General features: G+C 44.4%; 1 protein-coding gene across 2 annotated transcripts; it reads left to right on the plus strand.

Moving 5' to 3' along the window:
• The first annotated feature begins 590 nt into the window (after positions 1-590).
• Positions 591-19,282, plus strand: LOC308676753 (tRNA N6-adenosine threonylcarbamoyltransferase). Of its 2 annotated transcripts, none has more exons than XM_081342771.1 (12): positions 591-733; positions 915-1,029; positions 2,370-2,489; positions 3,239-3,414; positions 5,559-5,654; positions 6,521-6,570; positions 10,031-10,109; positions 11,978-12,043; positions 13,104-13,194; positions 15,178-15,253; positions 16,470-16,568; positions 19,110-19,282. In XM_081342771.1, the coding sequence occupies exons 2-12, from the start codon at positions 915-917 to the stop codon at positions 19,147-19,149; spliced, it is 1,008 nt and encodes a 335-aa protein (XP_081198897.1). In that variant the 5' UTR covers positions 591-733; the 3' UTR covers positions 19,150-19,282. The 2 variants fall into 2 exon arrangements, with proteins under 2 accessions (XP_081198897.1, XP_081198896.1); XM_081342770.1 differs by having other exon boundaries at positions 591-726; positions 909-1,029.
• Positions 19,283-19,714: the final 432 nt, after the last annotated feature.

Genomic DNA, 19,714 nt, shown 5'->3' on the forward strand with positions numbered 1-19,714 from the left:
CAGCGTTCCGTGCGCCTTTGGCGTCTAGTCATGCCGGCCACATGACCACGGAGACGTCCTCGGACAAGTGTTGGCTCTTCGGCTTTGAAACGGAGATGAGCACCGGCCCCTAGAGTCGGAAACGACTAGCACGCATGTGCGGGGGAACCTTTACCTTTACCTTTATTTAGTATCTTAGTATGAATTATGTTGATTGCTTATTTAGTATCTTATGACTATCACAAAGTGTTGTACCTTATGATTTATGATGAATGTATTTTTTTACCATGACTATGATCGTGATTTATCACATATTGCTTGTATGTACACTGAGAGCTTATATATACACCGGAGGCAAATTCCTCGTGTGCCCAATCACACTTGGCCAATAAAAAAAAAATTCCATTCTGTAATGAAACGTCTTCTGGAAATTAACCAAGCTCAGAAAGCACCCAAGACCCCTCACACTCTCTAATCCTCACGTGGTGGCTGTCAATTGAAAGCCGCTGGTGTATGCTGTACGGTACACGAGGGTCTTTTGTCTATCTCTAGAGCTTTAAGAAAAGGGAAAGGGCGGGGAGGACTCGATACGATTTAACCCTTTCTTTGCTGCTGGGTTTTTCCTTCCAGGATACTTTTGTTGCACGCGTGGTTTTCTCTTGTGTACTGCTGCTGCGCTGAGCTTTTCGAAATAAAGCAACGTGGGGAAGGCGGACCTGGCAGCAAGAGGGGAAAAAAAACCCGGAGGTAAGACGTAAAAGATTCATTTTCCCCCAAATTTCCTGTTCCTTGTTAGCTAAATTGCTGCCCGGCTATAACAAGGAAATCGTGCTTGGCGATCCGCAGGATCTTCGGATCGCTGCAGATTCCCGGGTGTCCGTGGCTTCTGTTGCAAGAAATCAAATTTCACTTTCTTTCGGGTATTCCAGGAAGAGATGCCCGTAGTGATCGGCTTTGAGGGCAGCGCCAACAAGATCGGAATTGGGATTGTCAGGGATGGGGAAGTGCTGAGCAATCCTCGACGAACATATGTAACCCCTCCAGGACAGGGTAGGTATCTTGATGGACAGTGGTTAATATTTATACGTATTATGTAAGGGTGCAGGTATATACATATATTTATATGTGTGTTATGTGTGTGTACACTTTTGAGAGCAGGTAACAATTTCATTTTTAATGTGTGCCAGGGTGCCCACAGTAAAAAAAAAGAGACAATAAAGGTTATCTTACCTTGTGTTATTTCCTATGAATGGTCTTATCCAGCCTGGTGCTTTCTAGTTGCACGTCAACTCCCAGAATTCCTAGTCAATGTGGTGCCAAGGAAGGGATCGTGGGAGCTGAAGTCATTGGAGATCTCCAGCCTAAAAGGGCTATGAGAGAAGATGGACCGCTTGCTGAAAGAATTCAGCATTTTTCCTGGATTTAAAGAAGTGGAGCCAGATTAATTAAAAGAAAAAAATTAATTCACTCAGTCTTAAGTGTATTTACGTAGATCTGTCCTCATGTCCTCCCCCCCAAAAAAGAGAAAACAGTTTGATTGTCCAAAATAAGGGAACAGGGCCTTTTCTGTGATGGCCCCTCCATTCTGCAATAAAGTAGAATTAGTATTATTGACAGTTATCAATCTAGAATCATTCATTTGGTGACTGAAGTTACAACAGCATTGAAAAAAAGTGACTTATGATGGTTTCTCACGCTTAGGACTGTTGCAGCATCCACATGGTCAAACTTTGGGCATTTGGCAACTGGCATGTACGTATGACAGTTGCACTGTCCTGGGGTCATGTAATCACTATTTGTAACTTTCCAGTCACCTTCCAATGAGCGAAGTCAAAGAAGAGAAGCCAGAGTTGCTTAATAACTACACTATTTATTTAACCACCACAGTGATTCACTTAACAACTTTGGCAAAAAAAAAAACTTTGTAAAATGGGTGTAATACACTTAACTGGCTCCATTGTGGTCGTAAGTCAAGGACTATCTGCACTCATTACAAGCATCTGTCCAAGTTACAAAACAAAACACAATTACAATAGCTTATGTTATAGAAAATTATAAGCTTTAGTATTAGCAGTATTAGTATTAAAGGTGATACTAGCAATTTAGCATGGCTGGCCACTTTTTTTTCTTTTTGAAGTTTAAGAAACCATGTTTTTCCTTTAAACCAAAACCATTTCTTCTGATGTGCAAAAAGTAGGGTTTTTTTTCAGGGACAGTGATGAGAAACACCGAGGCTGTATTCTAAAGAAATTAACTAAAGTTGCAAGTGTTGAGAAAGAAAACATAATTACAAATTGATCCAACAACATTAGCTCGGGCTTAGATAGCACAGAATGTGGGTCCATCTCCTTTCAACCTTGACCTTTTCCCATTTTGGTCCCACTTTGTAGGTTTCCTTCCAGGGGACACAGCACGCCACCACCGTTCTTGCGTTCTTACTGTGTTGCGTGAAGCCCTAGAAGAGGCTGCATTGAAACCTCAGGACATTGATGCAGTGGCTTTCACCAAAGGTGAATCTCTTTTCTTAAGAGACACGTGGATTCTTTAAAGCATGAGGATATCCAACCTTGGCAACTTTTAAAACTTGTGGACATCAACTCCCAGAATTCCCCAGCCACCATGGCTGGCTGCAGTAGTGGGATTCAAATACCAGAACAACTGGTTCTCTTATTGAATGCAGGCCTGGGCCTCTGAGGCCTAGAATGGACTTATGGAAGTGGCATCCACGCACTTCCGGTGGGCCGTTCTAGGCTGGGGAGGCCTTGTCCAGACCTCCAAGGCCTAGAATGGACTTCCGGAAGCAGTGTGCATTCAACCGGTTCTCCGAACTCGGCAAAATTTAGCTACCAATTCCATCGAACCGGTGTGAACCAGTTCAATCCCCACCACTGGATGGCTGGGGAATTCTGGGAGTTGAAATCCACAAGTCTTGAAAGTCGCCAAGGTTGGACTTTTAAGGTATTCTGATTAAGGATCCTTGAAGAACCTATAGCTGTACTTCATCTTCTTGTACCCTTCTTGTTGGCCATGTTGGCTGGACTTGCAGAGAACTGAAGAACCAGCATCTGAAGAACCACAACTTCTCTACTCCTAGACAATCTTCCTAATTTAAGCTTGTTTTATATGCCACAGATTGGTAGAGTAAAATCGGTGAATGGTCTATAAGGCCTACCAAAACAAATAAATCAATGCAAAATAAAATCTGAGAGCTGTGCATCAATGCTATATTGGACTTAATGCATATTTTTCCATCTTTCAGGTCCAGGGATGGGGGCTCCACTGGTGACTGTCGCTGTTGTTGCCAGAACTGTGGCCCAGTTGTGGGGGAAGCCACTTCTGGGAGTAAATCATTGTGTTGGACACATTGAGATGGGGCGGCTTGTGACCGGTGCAAAGAACCCAACAGTGTTGTACGTCAGTGGTGGGAACACTCAGGTACTGAGGAAGAGAAGGGATTTCTGGATTTGCATGTTGTGCTAAACCATGGTTTGATATAAACCATAGTATCCCAAGTTCATACATATCACTTGAAACCCAAAATCATGATTTACAGAGCAGCAGTTGAGTTCATGCCCCACCAAAATAAAAACCAGGAAACCATATCATGGCTTAGTGAAAAGCATTGTCTCAGCTTGAAACTCAATTCACATTCTGTGCTAAATAATCTACAGTTGGTTCGCAGTGGCCAGGTTTACAAGACATATGAGAAACAAAGCAATCTATGTTATAGTTTAGTGCAGGGGTAGCCAACCTTGGCTCTTTTATGCTGGCCACAGTTGCCTTCCCCTGGTTTAGTGCACATAAGCACTTCTGAGCAGGCAGTGTTGTTAAGTTTCTTAATTCTGTCGTGGAAACACCCAATGGAAAAGACAAGAGACAGCAACACAAAACAATAATTCTTACTTTAAGATTCAGAGGTTTGTTTTTCTAATAATTTGGAACATAGCATAATAACATAGCATCACTTACAATTAACAAAACCATTGCAATGAGGACCATATGGCAATAGCAGATTCCGAAGGACAGCTATAGGCCAATGGCGTAAGCCAACATTTTTATAGTTTTCTTCCACTGACCACCCACTCATAACCTTTATTTTGCAAAAGCATTTCCCTGTTCCTTTGTGCTGACCAGCAGTTTCCAAATGCACCCGTTTACATCTGAAACCTCTATACATCTGCTACTTTCACATCCTCTTTTCCCACGGGTACTATACTGGTACAAGGCTGGAAGACACCAGCTGAGAATACCATGAGCGAGGCAAGAATAGAGAGTGGAGAGGACTGGAATTAATTAGGATAGGATAGGATAGGATAGGATAGGATAGAATCCTGCGAATTTACAAGACAGATGGCATAGGGAACAAAAGCTGTTACAGAATTTGGTAGTCCTGCTGGAAATACGTCAAAACGTCCTCCCAGAGGGGAGCAACAAAAACAGACCTTGAAGGGGGTATGTGGGGTCTCTAACAATGCTTCGACTCTAAGCACGAATAAGTGCTTATAAGCAGCATCCTGATAAAACGGGAGCAAGCTTCCTATAATCATCTCACCTGTCCTTCTATCTGAGGCACTGCTGCCACCAAACCAGACAGTGTTGCAGTTCGTTAAAATGCTCTCAATCGTGCAATCTGTAAAAAGTGGCCAGGACAGAAAGAGAAAGATGTGTTCTCCTCATCACACGCAGGAAATGCAGACGCAGGTTTGCACGCTTCCCTAAAGATGATGTATGAAGAAACCAAGTCAGATTTTTAGTCATCTGCACACCCCGACACTTAATACTGTTGACCGCCTCCACAGTTGCAGCCTTGATACAAAGTCCAGCACTGTCAAAAAGCTTGATGTGAAAAGAAGACAGTGTTGTTGTTGTTGTTGTTAGTTGCGAAGTCGTGTCCGACCCATCGCGACCCTATGGACAATGTTCCTCCAGGCCTTCCTGTCCTCTACCATCTTCTGGAGTCCATTTAAGCTCACGCCTACTGCTTCAGTAACTCCATCCAGCCACCTCATTCTCTGTCGTCCCCTTCTTCTCTTGCCCTCAATCTTTCCCAGCATTAGGCTCTTCTCCAGTGAGAAGACTCACTGGAGAAAGAAGACAGTAGTAACCTTGAAACTGCAGGAGACAGGTTTGCTCTGATAGCATCTGTCCAGCCAATAACATCTGGTCCAAACCATCATTTTCCAGTGCTCCTCAGTAGAGCAGGAACTCCAAGTTGGACTTTCTTTGTAGTCACCTGTGTCCTCTGGAACTCCATTCTCCTTGAAGTCCACATGACGCCGTTTCAGAAAGCTTTAAAGACTTGGCTTTTCCAGCAGGCCCTGGGACAGCGTGGCTTAGGACTCCACTTGTTGATTTACGTGTTGTAGTGCACAGTTCATTTTGTGTATTCCCCAGAGATAGGCCTCACCAAACACATTGCTGTTTTGCTTTAATTTATCTTGCCATGCTATTGTTTTGAACCTAATGATTTCCAACTAAGAAGGTGGGGGGAAAAACTTTGGTTGGCCCATCTGGATCTCAGGAACATCAAGTGTAAGTGAAGGGGGTTATAACTGTGTCTGCCTCTTCCTCCCATCCAGGTCATTGCATACTCTGAGCATCGCTATCGTATATTTGGGGAAACTATAGACATTGCTGTGGGAAACTGCCTGGATCGTTTTGCTCGAGTGTTGAAGGTAAATACGGCTCAGCAAAGATGAGAATGCAAGTTGGCTTCGTTAGATGGTATGTATTATGGGACTTTTTTCTGAATGTACACATTTGGAAGAGGTTCAGTAGGGCTGTGTGGTGTACCAGAGATCCTTTGAGGCTGAGAAAATAACTATGGCAGGGGTCTTCAGACCTGGCCCTTTTATGACTTGTGGACTTCAACTCCCAGAATTCCTCAGCCAGCATGCCGGGCCGATGAATTCTGGGAGTTGAAGTCAACAAGTCATAAAAGGATCAGGTTTGAAGACCCCTGAACTATGGGGTCTATTTTCTCCCTGATTATTTCATGAAGACACAGATGAAACTGGAGGAGGAGCATAACCTGGTACATGTCTATGGAGATTCTCAGTCATCCAGGTCGTGGGTGTATAAAAGGTGCTTTTCCTTGAGGAAGATGTTTTGGTTCTCATCCAAGAAGCATCATCTCCAATCAAGATGTGCTGACTTGTAGATCAGAGGAGTTGGACTCTTAACATCCAAAGTCTGCCAAGTTGGGTTATCCTAATACTTTGCAGTTTAGCCTCTGAATATGTACAGGAGAGTAAATTGCATGTACAAGAAGGAAATGTCAGCCAAAACAGTATTACAGATAGTCTTTGAAAGTCTTTGCTTTCTTTTGCTAGAGTCATTCTACTTCTATTTGCAGGTCTATATCTTTTTCTTATTTTATCCATTTTTTTTTGTCTTCTGCTGTCTCCAGGTACTGCAGTGTCCACTGTCCATGGACCTTGTGTCTGTCCTATTGATGATTGTTAAGTCAGGTCATTGATGATTGCCAAGCCAGTTATTATTATTGTCGAAATCTGATTCTTTCATTCACTTCTTGACTTAGATCTCAAATGATCCCAGTCCAGGCTACAACATCGAACAGATGGCCAAGAAGTAAGTCATAACAAGGGGAAAACTCTCACGCAATCATTTTCTTTGTTCTGTTAAATGTATTTTATAGATACTAGACGTGGGTTCCATATCCTTAGTTTGGACCAAAATTAAATAATTTTGACAAATAGACAAAATCTTCAGAAAGGATCTCAGAAGGCCATAGGAAAACGTTAGCAGGATCCATCTCTTTTCCATGGGTGTATTTAGTAGATTATGTTGACATTATCCATTTAATCGTGTCTGACTTGGCAATGCCATGGGCCAGATCTCTCCACATCTTCCAGTCTTGCACTATTCCTTTGAGTTGTTCTATGCTCTGCCTGGTGTCAGCTTTTATAGTGTCCAGCCATTGTGTTCTTTGACAGCCTGGTTTCCTTTTACTGCTAACTCTCCCCAACATGATTGCTTTCTCCAGTGAACTCCCCCACTTGACATGGCCAAAGTAAGCGAGGTGCGATTTTGTGATTCTATTTAGTAAGAAAATTACCCTAACTGGCCTCTTCTGAAGTCTGCATTTTCAACAAATGATGATCCAAATAAGATCCTCACATATTAAACTAAGTCAAGCAAAAGATATTGGTTGCAGTTCCTTTTCTGCTACATGCTGTAAAGATAAACCTGCAGGGCGATGGCATTTAAAGAGAAGGTAATGGTCCTTCTCTCATCTTTTGAGAAATAGAAGCCGGCTACATTGCTCTGTTTCTTGGGGTTTTTTTGCAAGGTGAGGGTTATTTGGGTTCCGCAGAGCTGGGTTTCTCCTCCTTAGCAACGTTAAGCTCTGTGGAGTTCATGGTGCCTGGGGAATTCTGGGAGTTGAAGTCCACACGGCTTGAAGTTGCTAAGGTTGAGAAACAAAGCTCTAGAGCAGTGATGGCAAACCTTTTAGAGACCGAGTGCCCAAACTGCAACCCAAAACCCACTTATGTATCGTCGGGTGCCGGGTGGGCGTGGCCCATTGGGTGGGCGTGGCCCATTGGGTGGGCGTGGCCCATTGGGTGGGCATGGCTGTGGTGGTAATGGCAGACTGGGTGGGACTAAAAACAGTGGCGTAGCGTGGGTTGTCAGCACCCGGGGCAAGGCAAGTAATTTGCGCCCCCTAACCTGTGGATTTTAGCACTCGAGTCTCTTCCACTAGCTCAGGAATTCTGGGAGTTGAAGTCCATGAGTCATAAAAGAGCCAAGGTTGCCTACCCCTGAGTTAGGTTCAAGGCAAAAAAGGGTCTCTGGAGAAGAGGGAAAATGCTAGTTTAAAACTGAAACAAGGCAACTTTAAGGTGCCTCAGCTGTGATTTAGGATGAGACAAAGAGAGGACATGGCGTTGAAAATGGTTAATGGGGCATGTTTGTTCCACTCTTAGTGGACGTCAGGATAAACCCCACGAGAGAATGACCTTACAACAGATGTGAATAGGCTTGGACTACGTTTGTAGATTGAGTGCATACATCACATGGAGCGATGATGGGCTTCATCAAGATTTATGATCCCACAATTGGCTAGTTTTCTCCATCTTGTCCTAAACCCTGGATACCAACCACGGTTTATGGCTTAGCATGTGGCGTGGGGTTGACCCAACATGTTAGGCGACAAACAATGACTTCCAACTTACAATGCCTCAGCTTCCCAAGGTTATTCCAAAGCCAGAAAAGCCAACCAACCCACCCTGCAGCTTTGCCTGCTTAGGCTGAACCCCAGGAATTCATACTTAAAGTTGGGAACTTTAACTGAGTTTCCGAGTGAGGTACTATCAATCCTTCTCTTTGTACCTTTATCCACATCCATAACAATAAGAGAGTTGGAAGGGACCTTGGAGGTCTTCTAGTCCAACCCCCTGCTCAAGCAGGAGACCCTATACAATTTGAGTAGTCTCCTCTTAAAAACTTCCAGTGATGGAGCAGCCACGATTTCTGGTGGCAAGCTGTTCCACTGGTTAATTAATTGTCCTCACTGTCAGGAAGTTTCTCCTTAATTCCAGGATGTTTCTCTCCTTGATTAGTTTCCATCTATTGTTTCTTGTCCTGCCTTCTGGTGCTTTGGATGTATAAGTTCACACACACACACACACACACACACACCATTCTTTGCTGTCATGTCACCCCAGTGATACGTTTGGTTTGCCATTAGGGTGCTGTGTGAATGTGGTCTTTAAATAAACCGCTGTTTATTAAATAAAACAGTTTTTTAAAAAAAAACAACAAACCCCCTTTAAATAAAAGGGAAAGTCTGTAGCTTGGGAGTTTGGAGAGAGAAATGTTTTGACACAGTTAATGTGTGTTTCTGTGACGTTCACGAAGCCCCGGTTGAATGACATGAAACGAATCCCAGTTTATGGCCAATTTGGGGAAGGCGGCATCTGAGCGCTCGTTTTCCCCGCACCGGGTCCGGTCAAATTCACACACTCTTGAGCCAATCGAACGCATCCTTGTCTTTTAATCCTGTTCGCGCTCCAGAAACTGAGATTGAAGGCAGAAGAAGAGTTCAAGCTTTTAATGGGGGGGGGCGAGGGCTGCTTTTCTGCATTCCAGCAGGACAGGATTTATTTATTTATTTATTTTTTATTTTTAAAAAAGCGCCTTTTGCAGAACAGAGACAGCACGGGCGCGCCCACAAACACACACACACACGCACACGCACCCGACCACGTCCTCTCGCCCCCAAAGTCTGCATGCACGGTTGGATCGGCAACCTGCCGACGCAGCTTTCGTTCCAGAGCAGGGACCCCCGGAGAGACGCTGCAGCGATCCTCCCCCCGCGGGAAATCCACCCTCTTTCAAGCCCCGCCGCGCCCCCCCCCGCCTTTGGCAACCCCGGGAGCGCCTTGGGAGAGCCTCCGCAGCGGAGCCCCGGGCTTGCAGGAGGGCCGCGCTCTGTGCACGCTCAGGAGCCGCCTTCTCCTTTGCGGGGGGGGGAGGAGGGAGAGAAGGCTTCCGTCCAGCGCCGGAGCGAAGGCGGAGCGGCCCGAAGGAGGAGTCACGCTGTGTGGTTGTGTGTTTGTGTGTGTGTGTGTGGCGCGCCGTGGGGCGTCAGGCCCTTCCCGGCTGGGGCTCCGGTGCCTCCGCCCTGCCGGATCCCGGCGCCGTCGAGCGCGCCCCCCCAGATGTTGCGCCCGGTGCGGCCGGCCCCCCCTGCACCCCCCACGCTACGCCACTGACTAAAAAGTTCAATCAATCAATTCCAACTTTGCAGGATTTTTTTTCCCCTGCGAAAAGTTGAAATTGATTGATTGATTGAACCTTTTTTTTTTTGCACACGGAGGTGGAGGCCTAAAGCGAAAAGGTTTTATAAAACCCAGCTGAAGGCCTGGGAGTGGGGTGACGGTGCACGTGCCCACAGAGAGGGCTATGCATGCCACCTGTGGCACCCGTGCCATAGGTTCGCCAGCACGACTCTAGAGACACCATATCTTAGATTACAGCTCAATACAGGAGAAGGACATTCAACGCTTCCCCCTTTCTTCTACAGGGGTCAAAGGTTGGTCGAGCTTCCCTATACAGTGAAAGGCATGGACGTGTCGTTCTCTGGGATTCTGTCCCACATAGAGGTAGGATTCTAATCCCACAAAGCAGCAGTTGGAAATTTAGTGGGGAACTTTTCTCTTTTTAAATGCTGTCTTTAAGAACGCAACCAAGTCAACTCCCAGCCAATCCAGTGGGTCTCCAAATTGCTCAGCAGGTTAACCCTTGGATGCAACACCACCAGGAAATGATACATTTGCTAGGAGCTGAGCTCAAATGAAAGGAGCTTGAAATGCTTGTCCTTTCTTCATGGCTGCCTGTTATGGCTATTTATATCTTTGCCCATTGTGGTGTTTTTGGGATGCTGCTATGCTCTTACCTCTGACTTGTGAGTCTCAAAGGGGTATGTGGTTGTCAATAGCAGGAACAGGATAGAGCAGTAGAGCACCTTTAGCCAGATTCAACCTGCCTTCAGGTTGCTCACCTGGCTTGCCCAGCTTGCAAAAATACTTGGTTCTATTTTCCTTCCATTGTTTTCCTCAGTTACGGTGAGCTGCCTAAGATCACCGTCTGAGGTAGGCAGCCCTGTCAGTCTTTAAACAAAATAAACATGACTGCTTCTAAAATAATAATCTTTTAACTAATATGTCCCACCCTCCTGTATAATGAGCCATTCTGGCCCTTAAAGACAAGCAGCTTCATTCTGTACCATTTTCAACACCCCAGAATTATTATAAGAGCTGTGGTGGCCCAGTGGTTAGAATGTAGTATAGCAGTCTAAATTTGCGTTCCCACTGTCAGGAGTTCGATCCTGACTGGCTCAAAGATTTTTATCCCAGAGCTGTAACCGTATTAAATACTACTCTATAGTGCAACATTGAAGTGCAATATTGGGGGCAGTGCAATGGTGAATAGAAGGGAAAGGATGTTTGTATATAAGGTATGTTCTTATTTGTGGTTTTTACTTTTGTGTAGTGTGCACTTTGGACAGCGCTTAATTTCGTTGTGAGATACACAGTGACAATAAAGATTATTCTGTTCTATTCTATTCTATTCTATTCTATTCTATTCTATTCTATTCTATTCTATTCTATTCTATTCTATTCTATCCGATCCGATCCTATCCTATCCTATCCTATCCTATCCTATCCTATCCTATCCTATCCTATCCTATCCTATTCTGTTTATTCTGTTTATTCTATCCTATCCTATCCTATTCTATCCTATTCTATCCTATTCTATCCTATCCAATATTTTTTATTCTATTTATTCTATCCTATCCTATCCTATCCTATCCTATTTATTCTATTCTATCCTGTCCTGTCCTGTCCTGTCCTGTTCTGTTCTATTCTGCCTTTCCATCCTTCCAAAGTTGGTAAAATGAGAACCCAAATTGTTGGGGGCAATATGCTGACTCTGTAAACTGCTTAGAGAGGGTTGTAAAGCACAATGAAGCGGTATATAAATCTACTCAAAGTGATATTGCTATTGTTATTTCCTCACTTTTGGTTCCAAAAATGATTTCTCTGATATACAATCCTTATTCTGAAAAGAGGGATACTCCCTTATTTTGTTAGCAAAATACTACTAAACGTTACCGAATATTATTATATTACTATTTTGTCAGCAAATATTAATATTACTAGGGGAAAAAAACCCCAAATGGTAGCATGTTCATGTCATCAGTACAGGTAGTCCTTGTTTAGTGACTGCCTTGTTAAGTGACCCTCCACATGACAGTGATGAAAAAGCCACTTTATGACCAATCCTCACTTTTATGATCTTCGCAGGTCCACAAGGCAAAAGAAAGCCGAAACAAGATTATAAGCACAGTTGCAGTTTCATTTAGTGTTCACTTAATGGCCAACTTGCTGGTCCCAGTCGTGGTTGCTAAATGAGGACTGTCTGTAATAGATAACAATCAATAACAAGGATTCACGCTGTTCTCTTGTAGGACGTGGCCCACAGAATGCTGTCTGCAGAAGAATGCACTCCAGAGGACCTCTGCTTCTCTCTACAGGTAAGGAACTAATTAGGTCTGGATCGAAGAGCATGTACTGTAGAGCAGGGGTCTCCAACCTTGGCAACTTTAAGACTTGTGGACTTGTGCAAAATCAGCACAATTTTGTACCTTTGCCTAGTATAGTGTTTCTCAACTTTGGCGCCTTGATGATGGGTGGACTACAGCTCCCAGAACTTCTCATTAAATCATGTAATTTTGATGCATCTGATATGACATCTACTGGATTCCCACTGTAGATGATGGGAATGCGATAGATATCATATAACTTTTTTAATAGATGGAAATGCGGTAGATGTAATAACTTTTTTGATAGATAGGAATGTGGTAGATGTAATACTACTTTATTGATAGATGGGAATGTGGTAGATGTAATATAACTTTTTTAATAGAAGGTGGGACCCAGAATTCCCCACCAGCATGCATATGCCGCAGCAGTGGGATTCAGCCGGTTCTCACCACTTCGGTAGAACCGGTAGCTAATTTTTTTTGTTGCCCAGGCCCAGAATGGACTTTCAGAAGCGGCATCCACACAGAGAACCGGTTGATCACATATTTGAATCCCACCACTGATGTGCTATATAGCTTTTGTGACAACTGTCTTGGTTGCTGTCATAATCCAAGACCGTGTAGAGGGCAGAAGGAGGACAGAAGGAAAAACCACCCACCAAGGCAATGATTGGATAACAGGGGATTGAGCCAGGGCCAAGAAAGTAACTTGAGGAAACAGCTCACTCAAGCCCCTCCTCGTTTCGTACAAAATAAGGTAGAAAAATGTCATTCGGTTATTAGCTGTTACACTAAAAATACTACTGATCTACAAGGCATTGGTTTCTTAGTCTGGTCAACCTTGTAGGGCTGACAGATTAAGCCCCCAGAATGGGAGGAATAGGCCTGTAGGTTCCTGTTATCAGCACCTAGAAAATATTTACTTCTTTGACATCAGGTGTAAAGGTTGATTTATATTGCATGCATAGATAGAGGAGGATGGGCACCCCTAGTTGAGAACTGAACAGAAAGCTTCTAAATTCTGATCCTATAATTTCTCCTTCTCCATCAGGAGACGCTCTTTGCAATGCTGGTGGAGATCACCGAACGGGCCATGGCACATACTGGCTCCAGTGAGGCCTTAATTGTGGGCGGCGTTGGCTGTAAGTGATTTGGGTGGATGCTGGATCAGGAATTCTGGGAGTTGAAGTCCATGAGTCATAAAAGAGCCACGGTTGCCTACCCCTGGGCTAGATGGAGAAGTTAAAAAATATCCCAAAGGTCAGAGAAGGCAAGCTGCACTGATGCCAAGCAAACTATCTAGGAAGGTCCATGAAATCCACAGACATGGAGTATCTGTTGAAGGAAAGTTTCTTTTTTTTGTTTGTTGTATAGGAAGCTGTAAAATGGCTAATAGGTAGTCCTTGGTTTGTGTCTACTTCTTCAGCAACCATTCAAAGTTATGGTGATGCTGAAAAAAAGGGATTTTTATAGCCACCTTATAGCAACCTTACAACAATCTGGGCGCACAGATGCCCACTTGCAGTTATGATGAAGCAGCGAGCTGCCTCATGTGATAGCCATTTGCGGGCTTCCCACAAAGCCAATGGGGAAGCCAGCAGGAAAGATTGCAAATCATTCCAGTAAGTAGCTCCTGCTTTTACTCCCGAGAAACCTACTACAGACCCAAGGACCTCGTACTCCATAGCACCCCTGTCGGTCCACACTTTGTAGAGCACATCTGCCTGCAGCAACTCACTCCTGCTCCTCCTAGCCCACCTGCACTGCACAGAACCATTTTTACCCTCGCTAGTCCTTACGCTCCCCAATATCCATCTGAGACCCTTGCTGGCCCACCAGCATTCCCCAGGGCCTGCTGTGAAGCTGCTTCCTTGTTCCACCACAATGTTCTCTCAGGACTGGGAAACTGACTTTGAACGTCTCCAGGCAGTGACGCCTTGAACAGATTTTTGCTCTACTTTTTGAAGATTGCCTTGTTCAGAATCGTGGTTTCTGAACCTTGGTTTCTGAATCGTGGTTTGTGAATGGTGGTTTCCTGCTTTAAGCCCCTTCCAATTCTTCCCTTTCTAGGTCTCTTTCACATTATGAGATTGGCTCCCAAATTTCCTCTCAGATGAACTCCCTTTTTACAACCCTGTAATCTCTTTATTCAGAGTAGAGTCGAGGTACCGGTAACTGAATAGAGCTGAGCGTTTACTGTCTGGATGCCCTTCCTGGCGCCTACGGGGAATTCACAGCAGATATTTTTTTCTTCGTGCCTTAAAAGTGAAACATCTGCCTCTACCTAGGATTGAACTCTTAACCTTCCAAGTGGGAGGGAGTGTCTTCTCCGCTAGGCCACCACGCTGCTCCCTTCTTGCCCTTAGATCATGGCCCACACGCCTGTGGCATCTTTGGGAAAAAGTGTCCCAAATTCCCTAATCCTTTTTATCAATTCCATTTCAAGGGTCAGATGGATTATCCCAGACCAGGGGTAGGCAACCTCGGCTCTTTTATGACTCATGGACTTCAACTCCCAGAATTCCTGAGTCAGCTGTGCTGACTCAGGAATTCTGGGAGTTGAAGTCCATGAGTCATAAAAGAGCCGAGGTTGCCTACCTCTGTCCCAGACTAATTAAGGCAGCTATGATCTCTCTTCTTTTTCTAGTCCATGGGTGGAGCCCAGTTAATGCTGTTTTTTCAGGATTCACTATGGTTTTTATTATTATTTTTTTGTTTTAATTCTTGGCCATCACCTTGACATACAGTTTTCCTGGCAACATTTTCAGAAATAGTTTGCCATTGCCTTGATCTTTCTAGGCCTGAGGGGAAAAAAGTCTGGCTCAAAGCCCCCGAGTGGGCTTTGTGCGTAAGGCTCATGGTCTTCTGGTTTCTGACCTGGTGCATTTAATAACCATTGGACAAACCGACAGAACCCCAAGAAAGATTGGTCTATTAGAGTCTTCTCCGCCTTAGCTACTTTAAGATGTGTAGACTTCAACTCCCAGAATTCCCTAGCCAACAAGGCTGGCTGAAGAATTCTGGGAGTTGAAGTCCACATATCTTAAAGCAGTCCAGATGGAGAAACGTTGATCTACTAGATGGGGTGTTTCTTTCAACAAGGGAGACTGCTCCTTTCTTTGTAGGTAACGAGCGACTTCAAGAGATGATGGGGATCATGTGCAGAGAGAGAGGGGCTCGACTCTTTGCAACTGATGAGAGGTGAGAATCCCCCCACCCTCCATCTTCTTCCCAAGATCCTCCTAGACCTAGACTTAGCTTCCTGGCATCTGTTAGGGGTATGTAAGTCCACCATTTCCTTCAGAGACTCAGTTGTGCATATTAGCAGCAAAAGCAGCCGGACAACTTTATAAAGCATTTGTAAGACCACACTTAGAATACTGCATCCAGTTTCGGCCACTGTATTATAAAAAAGATGTTGAGATTCTGGAAAGACTGCAGAAAAGAGCCACAGAGATGAATAGGAGGCTGGAGGCTAAAACATACAAAGAACAGTTGCAGGAACTCAGTATGGCTAATCTAGTGCAAAGAAGGACTAGGTGTGACATAATAGTAGTGTTCCAATGTCTAAGGCAGACATGTCAAACTCGCGACGTCACGTGATGCCGGGTGATGTTATCGGGACTGTTTTGCCATTGCCGGCAATGGAGTGGGAATGGCTTCCGCATGACGCGTCAGCAGTTTGACACCCCTGATCTAAGGGGCTGCCACAAAGATGGGGGGGAGGGTCAACCTATTCTCCGAAGCACCAGAAGTCAGGACAAGAAGCAATAGATGGAAACTGATCAAGGAGAGAAGCAACCTAGAACTAAGGAGAAACTTCCTAACAGTGAGAACAATTAACCAGTGGAACAACTTGTTTCCAGAATTTGTGGGTGCTCCATCACTGGAGGCTTTTAAGATGAGGCTGGACAGCCCTTTGTCTGAAATGGTATAGGATTTGCTGCTTGAGCAGTGGTTGGACTAGAAGATCTCCAAAGTCTCTTCCAATTCTATTATAACTTGTAGGATCTAAGCAGCCTAACAAAACCAGGGTGGGCCTTCTGTTGCTTGAATCCTGCTATAAGGTCTTCTGCTTCAGCAGAGGGGTTTGACTAGAAGACTTCCCAGGTCCCTTCCCACTCTATTCTGATTGATTGAACCTATTTCCGTTGTATCCTCAATAGTTTTGGCAATATCAAATGTTAGTCCATCCATAAATATCAGTGGCTTGAATCCAATTATTTGCCTGAGTCTCTCTTAGACTCAACTAAGCTGCAAGTAGCAAATTTGGAAAGTGATGCAGTTAACACCATGCTGTTGTAGAGCTTCCTTGAGTTTAGGCTTTGCAAGAGAACAGAAGAGGGCCTGTGCTCAGAAAGGCTCTCCTTTTTTAAAAAAAAATTCTCCAATTCCTCATGACCAATTTCGTACCCAGGTTCTGCATTGACAACGGCGCCATGATCGCACAAGCTGGTTGGGAAATGTTTCAGTCTGGTCAAGTCACAGCACTCGAAGATTCATGGATTACGCAAAGGTGATTGTCCTAATTTCCAATGTTGTTGTTAGTTGTGAAGTCGTGTCCGACCCATCGCGACCCCATGGACAACGTTCCTCCAGGCCTTCCTGTCCTCTACCATCTTCTGGAGTCCATTTAAGCTCACGCCTCCTGCTTCAGTGACTCCATCCAGCCACCTCATTCTCTGTCGTCCCCTTCTTCTCTTGCCCTTAATCTTTCCCAGCATTAGGCTCTTCTCCAGTGAGTCCTTCCTTCTCATTAGGTGGCCAAAGTATTTGAGTTCCGGCTTCAGGATCTGGCCTTCTGAAGAGCAGTCAGGGTTGATCTCCTCTAAGACTGACCGGTTTGATCGCCTTGCAATCCAGGGGACTCGCGGGAGTCTTCTCCAGCACCATAGTTCAAAGGCTTCAATTCTTTGGCACTCAGCCTTTCTTATGGTCCAACTTTCACAGCCATACATTGCAACTGGGAAGACCATAGCCTTGACTATATGTACTTTTGTTGGCAGGGTGATGTCTCTGCTTTTTAGTGTGCTGTCTAGATTTGCCATGGCTTTCCTCCCCAGGAGCGTCTTTTAATTTCTTGGCTGCAGTCCCCATCTGCAGTGATCTTGGAGCCCAGGAAAATAAAATCTGTCACTACCTCCATTTCTTCCCCATCTATTTGTCAGGAATTGAGAGGGCCGGATGCCATGATCTTGGTTTTCTTAATGTTTAGTTTCAACCCAACTTTTGCACTCTCCTTCTTTACTCGCAACAAGAGGCTCTTTAGTTCCTCTTCACTTTCTGCCATTAGAGTGGTATCATCTGCATATCTTAGGTTGTTGATATTTCTCCTGGCAATTTGAATTCCAAGTTTTGATTCATCTAGCCCTGCCTTTCTCATGATGTGCTCTGCATATAAGTTAAACAGGCAGGGTGACAGTATACAGCCTTGCCGGACTTGTACAAGGGAAAATACTGTAATTGTGGAATTAGTGGAAATGGGGCACGGAAGTACCGAGGCATTTAATTTATTTAGATCCTTACTAAATCAGACATCTTTGAAGCTGTGGCTTTACTCGGTCTTTTTAACTCCACCTTTTTAAAACTTCCTGCAATTGTGCACCTCTAAATACAGGGAATCCTCCAGTTAGGACCACAACTGAGCCCAGAATTTATGTGGCTAAGCGAGAAATTGGTTAAGGGAGTTTTGTCCCATTTTACGACTTTTCTTCCCACATTTGGTAAGTGAATCACCATAGTTGTTAAATCAGCAACATGGTGGTTCACTGAATCTGTCTTCCCCATTGACTTTGCTTGTCAGGTCGCAAAAGGGGATCACGGGACCCAGGGACTTTGCAACCGTCATAAATACGAACCAGTTGTCAAGCATCTGAATGTAAATCATACGACCATGGGGATGCTGCAACGTTCCTAAGTGTGAAAAATGGTCATAAGTCACTTTTTTCAATTGCCGTTGTAACTTCGAACGGCTACTAAATGGACTGTTGTAAGTCGAGGACCACCTGTGCAGATGCAGAAAATGCAGTGACTCTCTATGGCTGTGGAGATTCTCAGTCATCCAGGTCATGGTCGTCTCAAGGTCCTTTTTCAGGAGGCAACTGGACTTTCTTGTTTTTCTTTGAAGATGTTTCACTTCTTATCCTAGACGTTTCTTCCGTTCCGACTGGATGGTGGGGAATGGAAGGATTTATATTCCTTGCAGACAGCTGGTCATTTGCACACTTTTAGAGAGTTGTTGAGGCCATTTGGAGGTTTACCTGTATCCTCAGGGTCACCTGAGTAGTGCAAATGTGTGTGGAGCCTTCTTGGCTGCCTCAGTGACTCCCTAAAAGAATGCAAATGACCAGCTGTCTGCAAGGAATATAAATCCTTCCATTCCTCACCATCCAGTCGGAGCTGAAGAAACTTCTTGGATGAGAAGTAAAACGCCTTCAAAAGAAAAACAAGAAAGTCCAGTTGCCTCCTGGAAAAGTACCTTGAGACAGTAAACTCTCTAGTTAAGCAAACAGTTCCCTGCATGTTTGCAATTAAGAGGTTGGGAGTCCAAATTTGAGGGCAAATCAGCCTGATTATGGCTGCAGCTTTGTATCCCTTCCCATCCCCTCCACTTTTAAAGGCCTCTTAAAGCTATTTGATATGTGTTTAAGGTAAAGGTTCCCCCGCACATGCGTGCTAGTCGTTTCCAACTCTAGGGGCCAGTGCTCATCTCCATTTCAAAGCTTGTCCGAGGACGTCTGTGGTCATGTGGCCGCTATGACTAGACGCCAAAGGCGCACGGAATGCTGTTACCTTCCCACCGTAGTGGTCCCTATTTTTCTACTTGCATTTTTACGTGCTTTCGAACTGCTAGGTTGGCAGAAGCTGGGATGAGTAACAGGCGCTCACTCTGTTACGCGGCACTCGGGATTCGACTCGCCAAACTGCCGACCTTCTGATCGACAAGCTCAGCGTCCTTACCCACTGAGCCACTGCGTGTTTACTCAGAGGTAAATTGGATCCTTAGAGGAATGGATACCCACTCAAATGGATGCTTGTGTGCTTTCATTCTTTCCAGGTATCGTACAGACGAAGTGGAGGTAACGTGGCGAGACTAAGGGTTTCTCTTTGCCTGAAAATCTTCTTCAGTTTGGAAGCCGTGAAGAAAAGGCAGCTGCAAGGCTCATTAGATACACCTTTTTTAAAAATGTACTTTTTCACCTAAAATAAATGATTTGATTTTGTAGGAAAGGGCTCTACAGTGTGTCTGTGCTGGATCCGTTAGGATGAAAAGTGGCTTTTGAGAAAAAACAAAGGGCACATTAAGAAGAATGGTCCTAACAGTGAGGACAATTAACCAGTAGAACGGCTTGCCTTCAGAAATCATGGGCACTCCATCATTGGAGGTTTTTAAGAAGAGACTGGACAGTCACTTCTCTGAGATGATACAGGTTCTCCTGCTTGAGTGGGGGGCTGGACTAGAAGACCTCCAAGGTCCCTTCCAGCTCCTATTCTATTCTATTCTATTCTATTCTATTCTATTCTATTCTATTCTATTCTATTCTATTCTATTCTATTCTATTCTATTCTATTCTATTCTATTCTATTCTATTCTATTCTATTCTTATTCTACAATCTGTTTATTCTATTCTATTCTATTCTATTCTATTCTATTCTATTCTA

Source organism: Vipera berus, assembly GCF_964194415.1.
Source record: "Vipera berus genome assembly, chromosome: W".
Lineage (NCBI taxonomy): Eukaryota > Metazoa > Chordata > Lepidosauria > Squamata > Viperidae > Vipera > Vipera berus.

Coding starts and splice junctions, on each gene's coding strand:
- LOC308676753 (XM_081342771.1), top strand. CDS start 915: ATGCCCGTAGTGATCGGCTTTGAGGGCAGCGCCAACAAGATCGGAATT. Junction 2,490..3,238: donor TGCAGTGGCTTTCACCAAAG/GTGAATCTCTTT, acceptor TCCATCTTTCAG/GTCCAGGGATGGGGGCTCCA. Junction 6,571..10,030: donor ATCGAACAGATGGCCAAGAA/GTAAGTCATAAC, acceptor TTTCTTCTACAG/GGGTCAAAGGTTGGTCGAGC.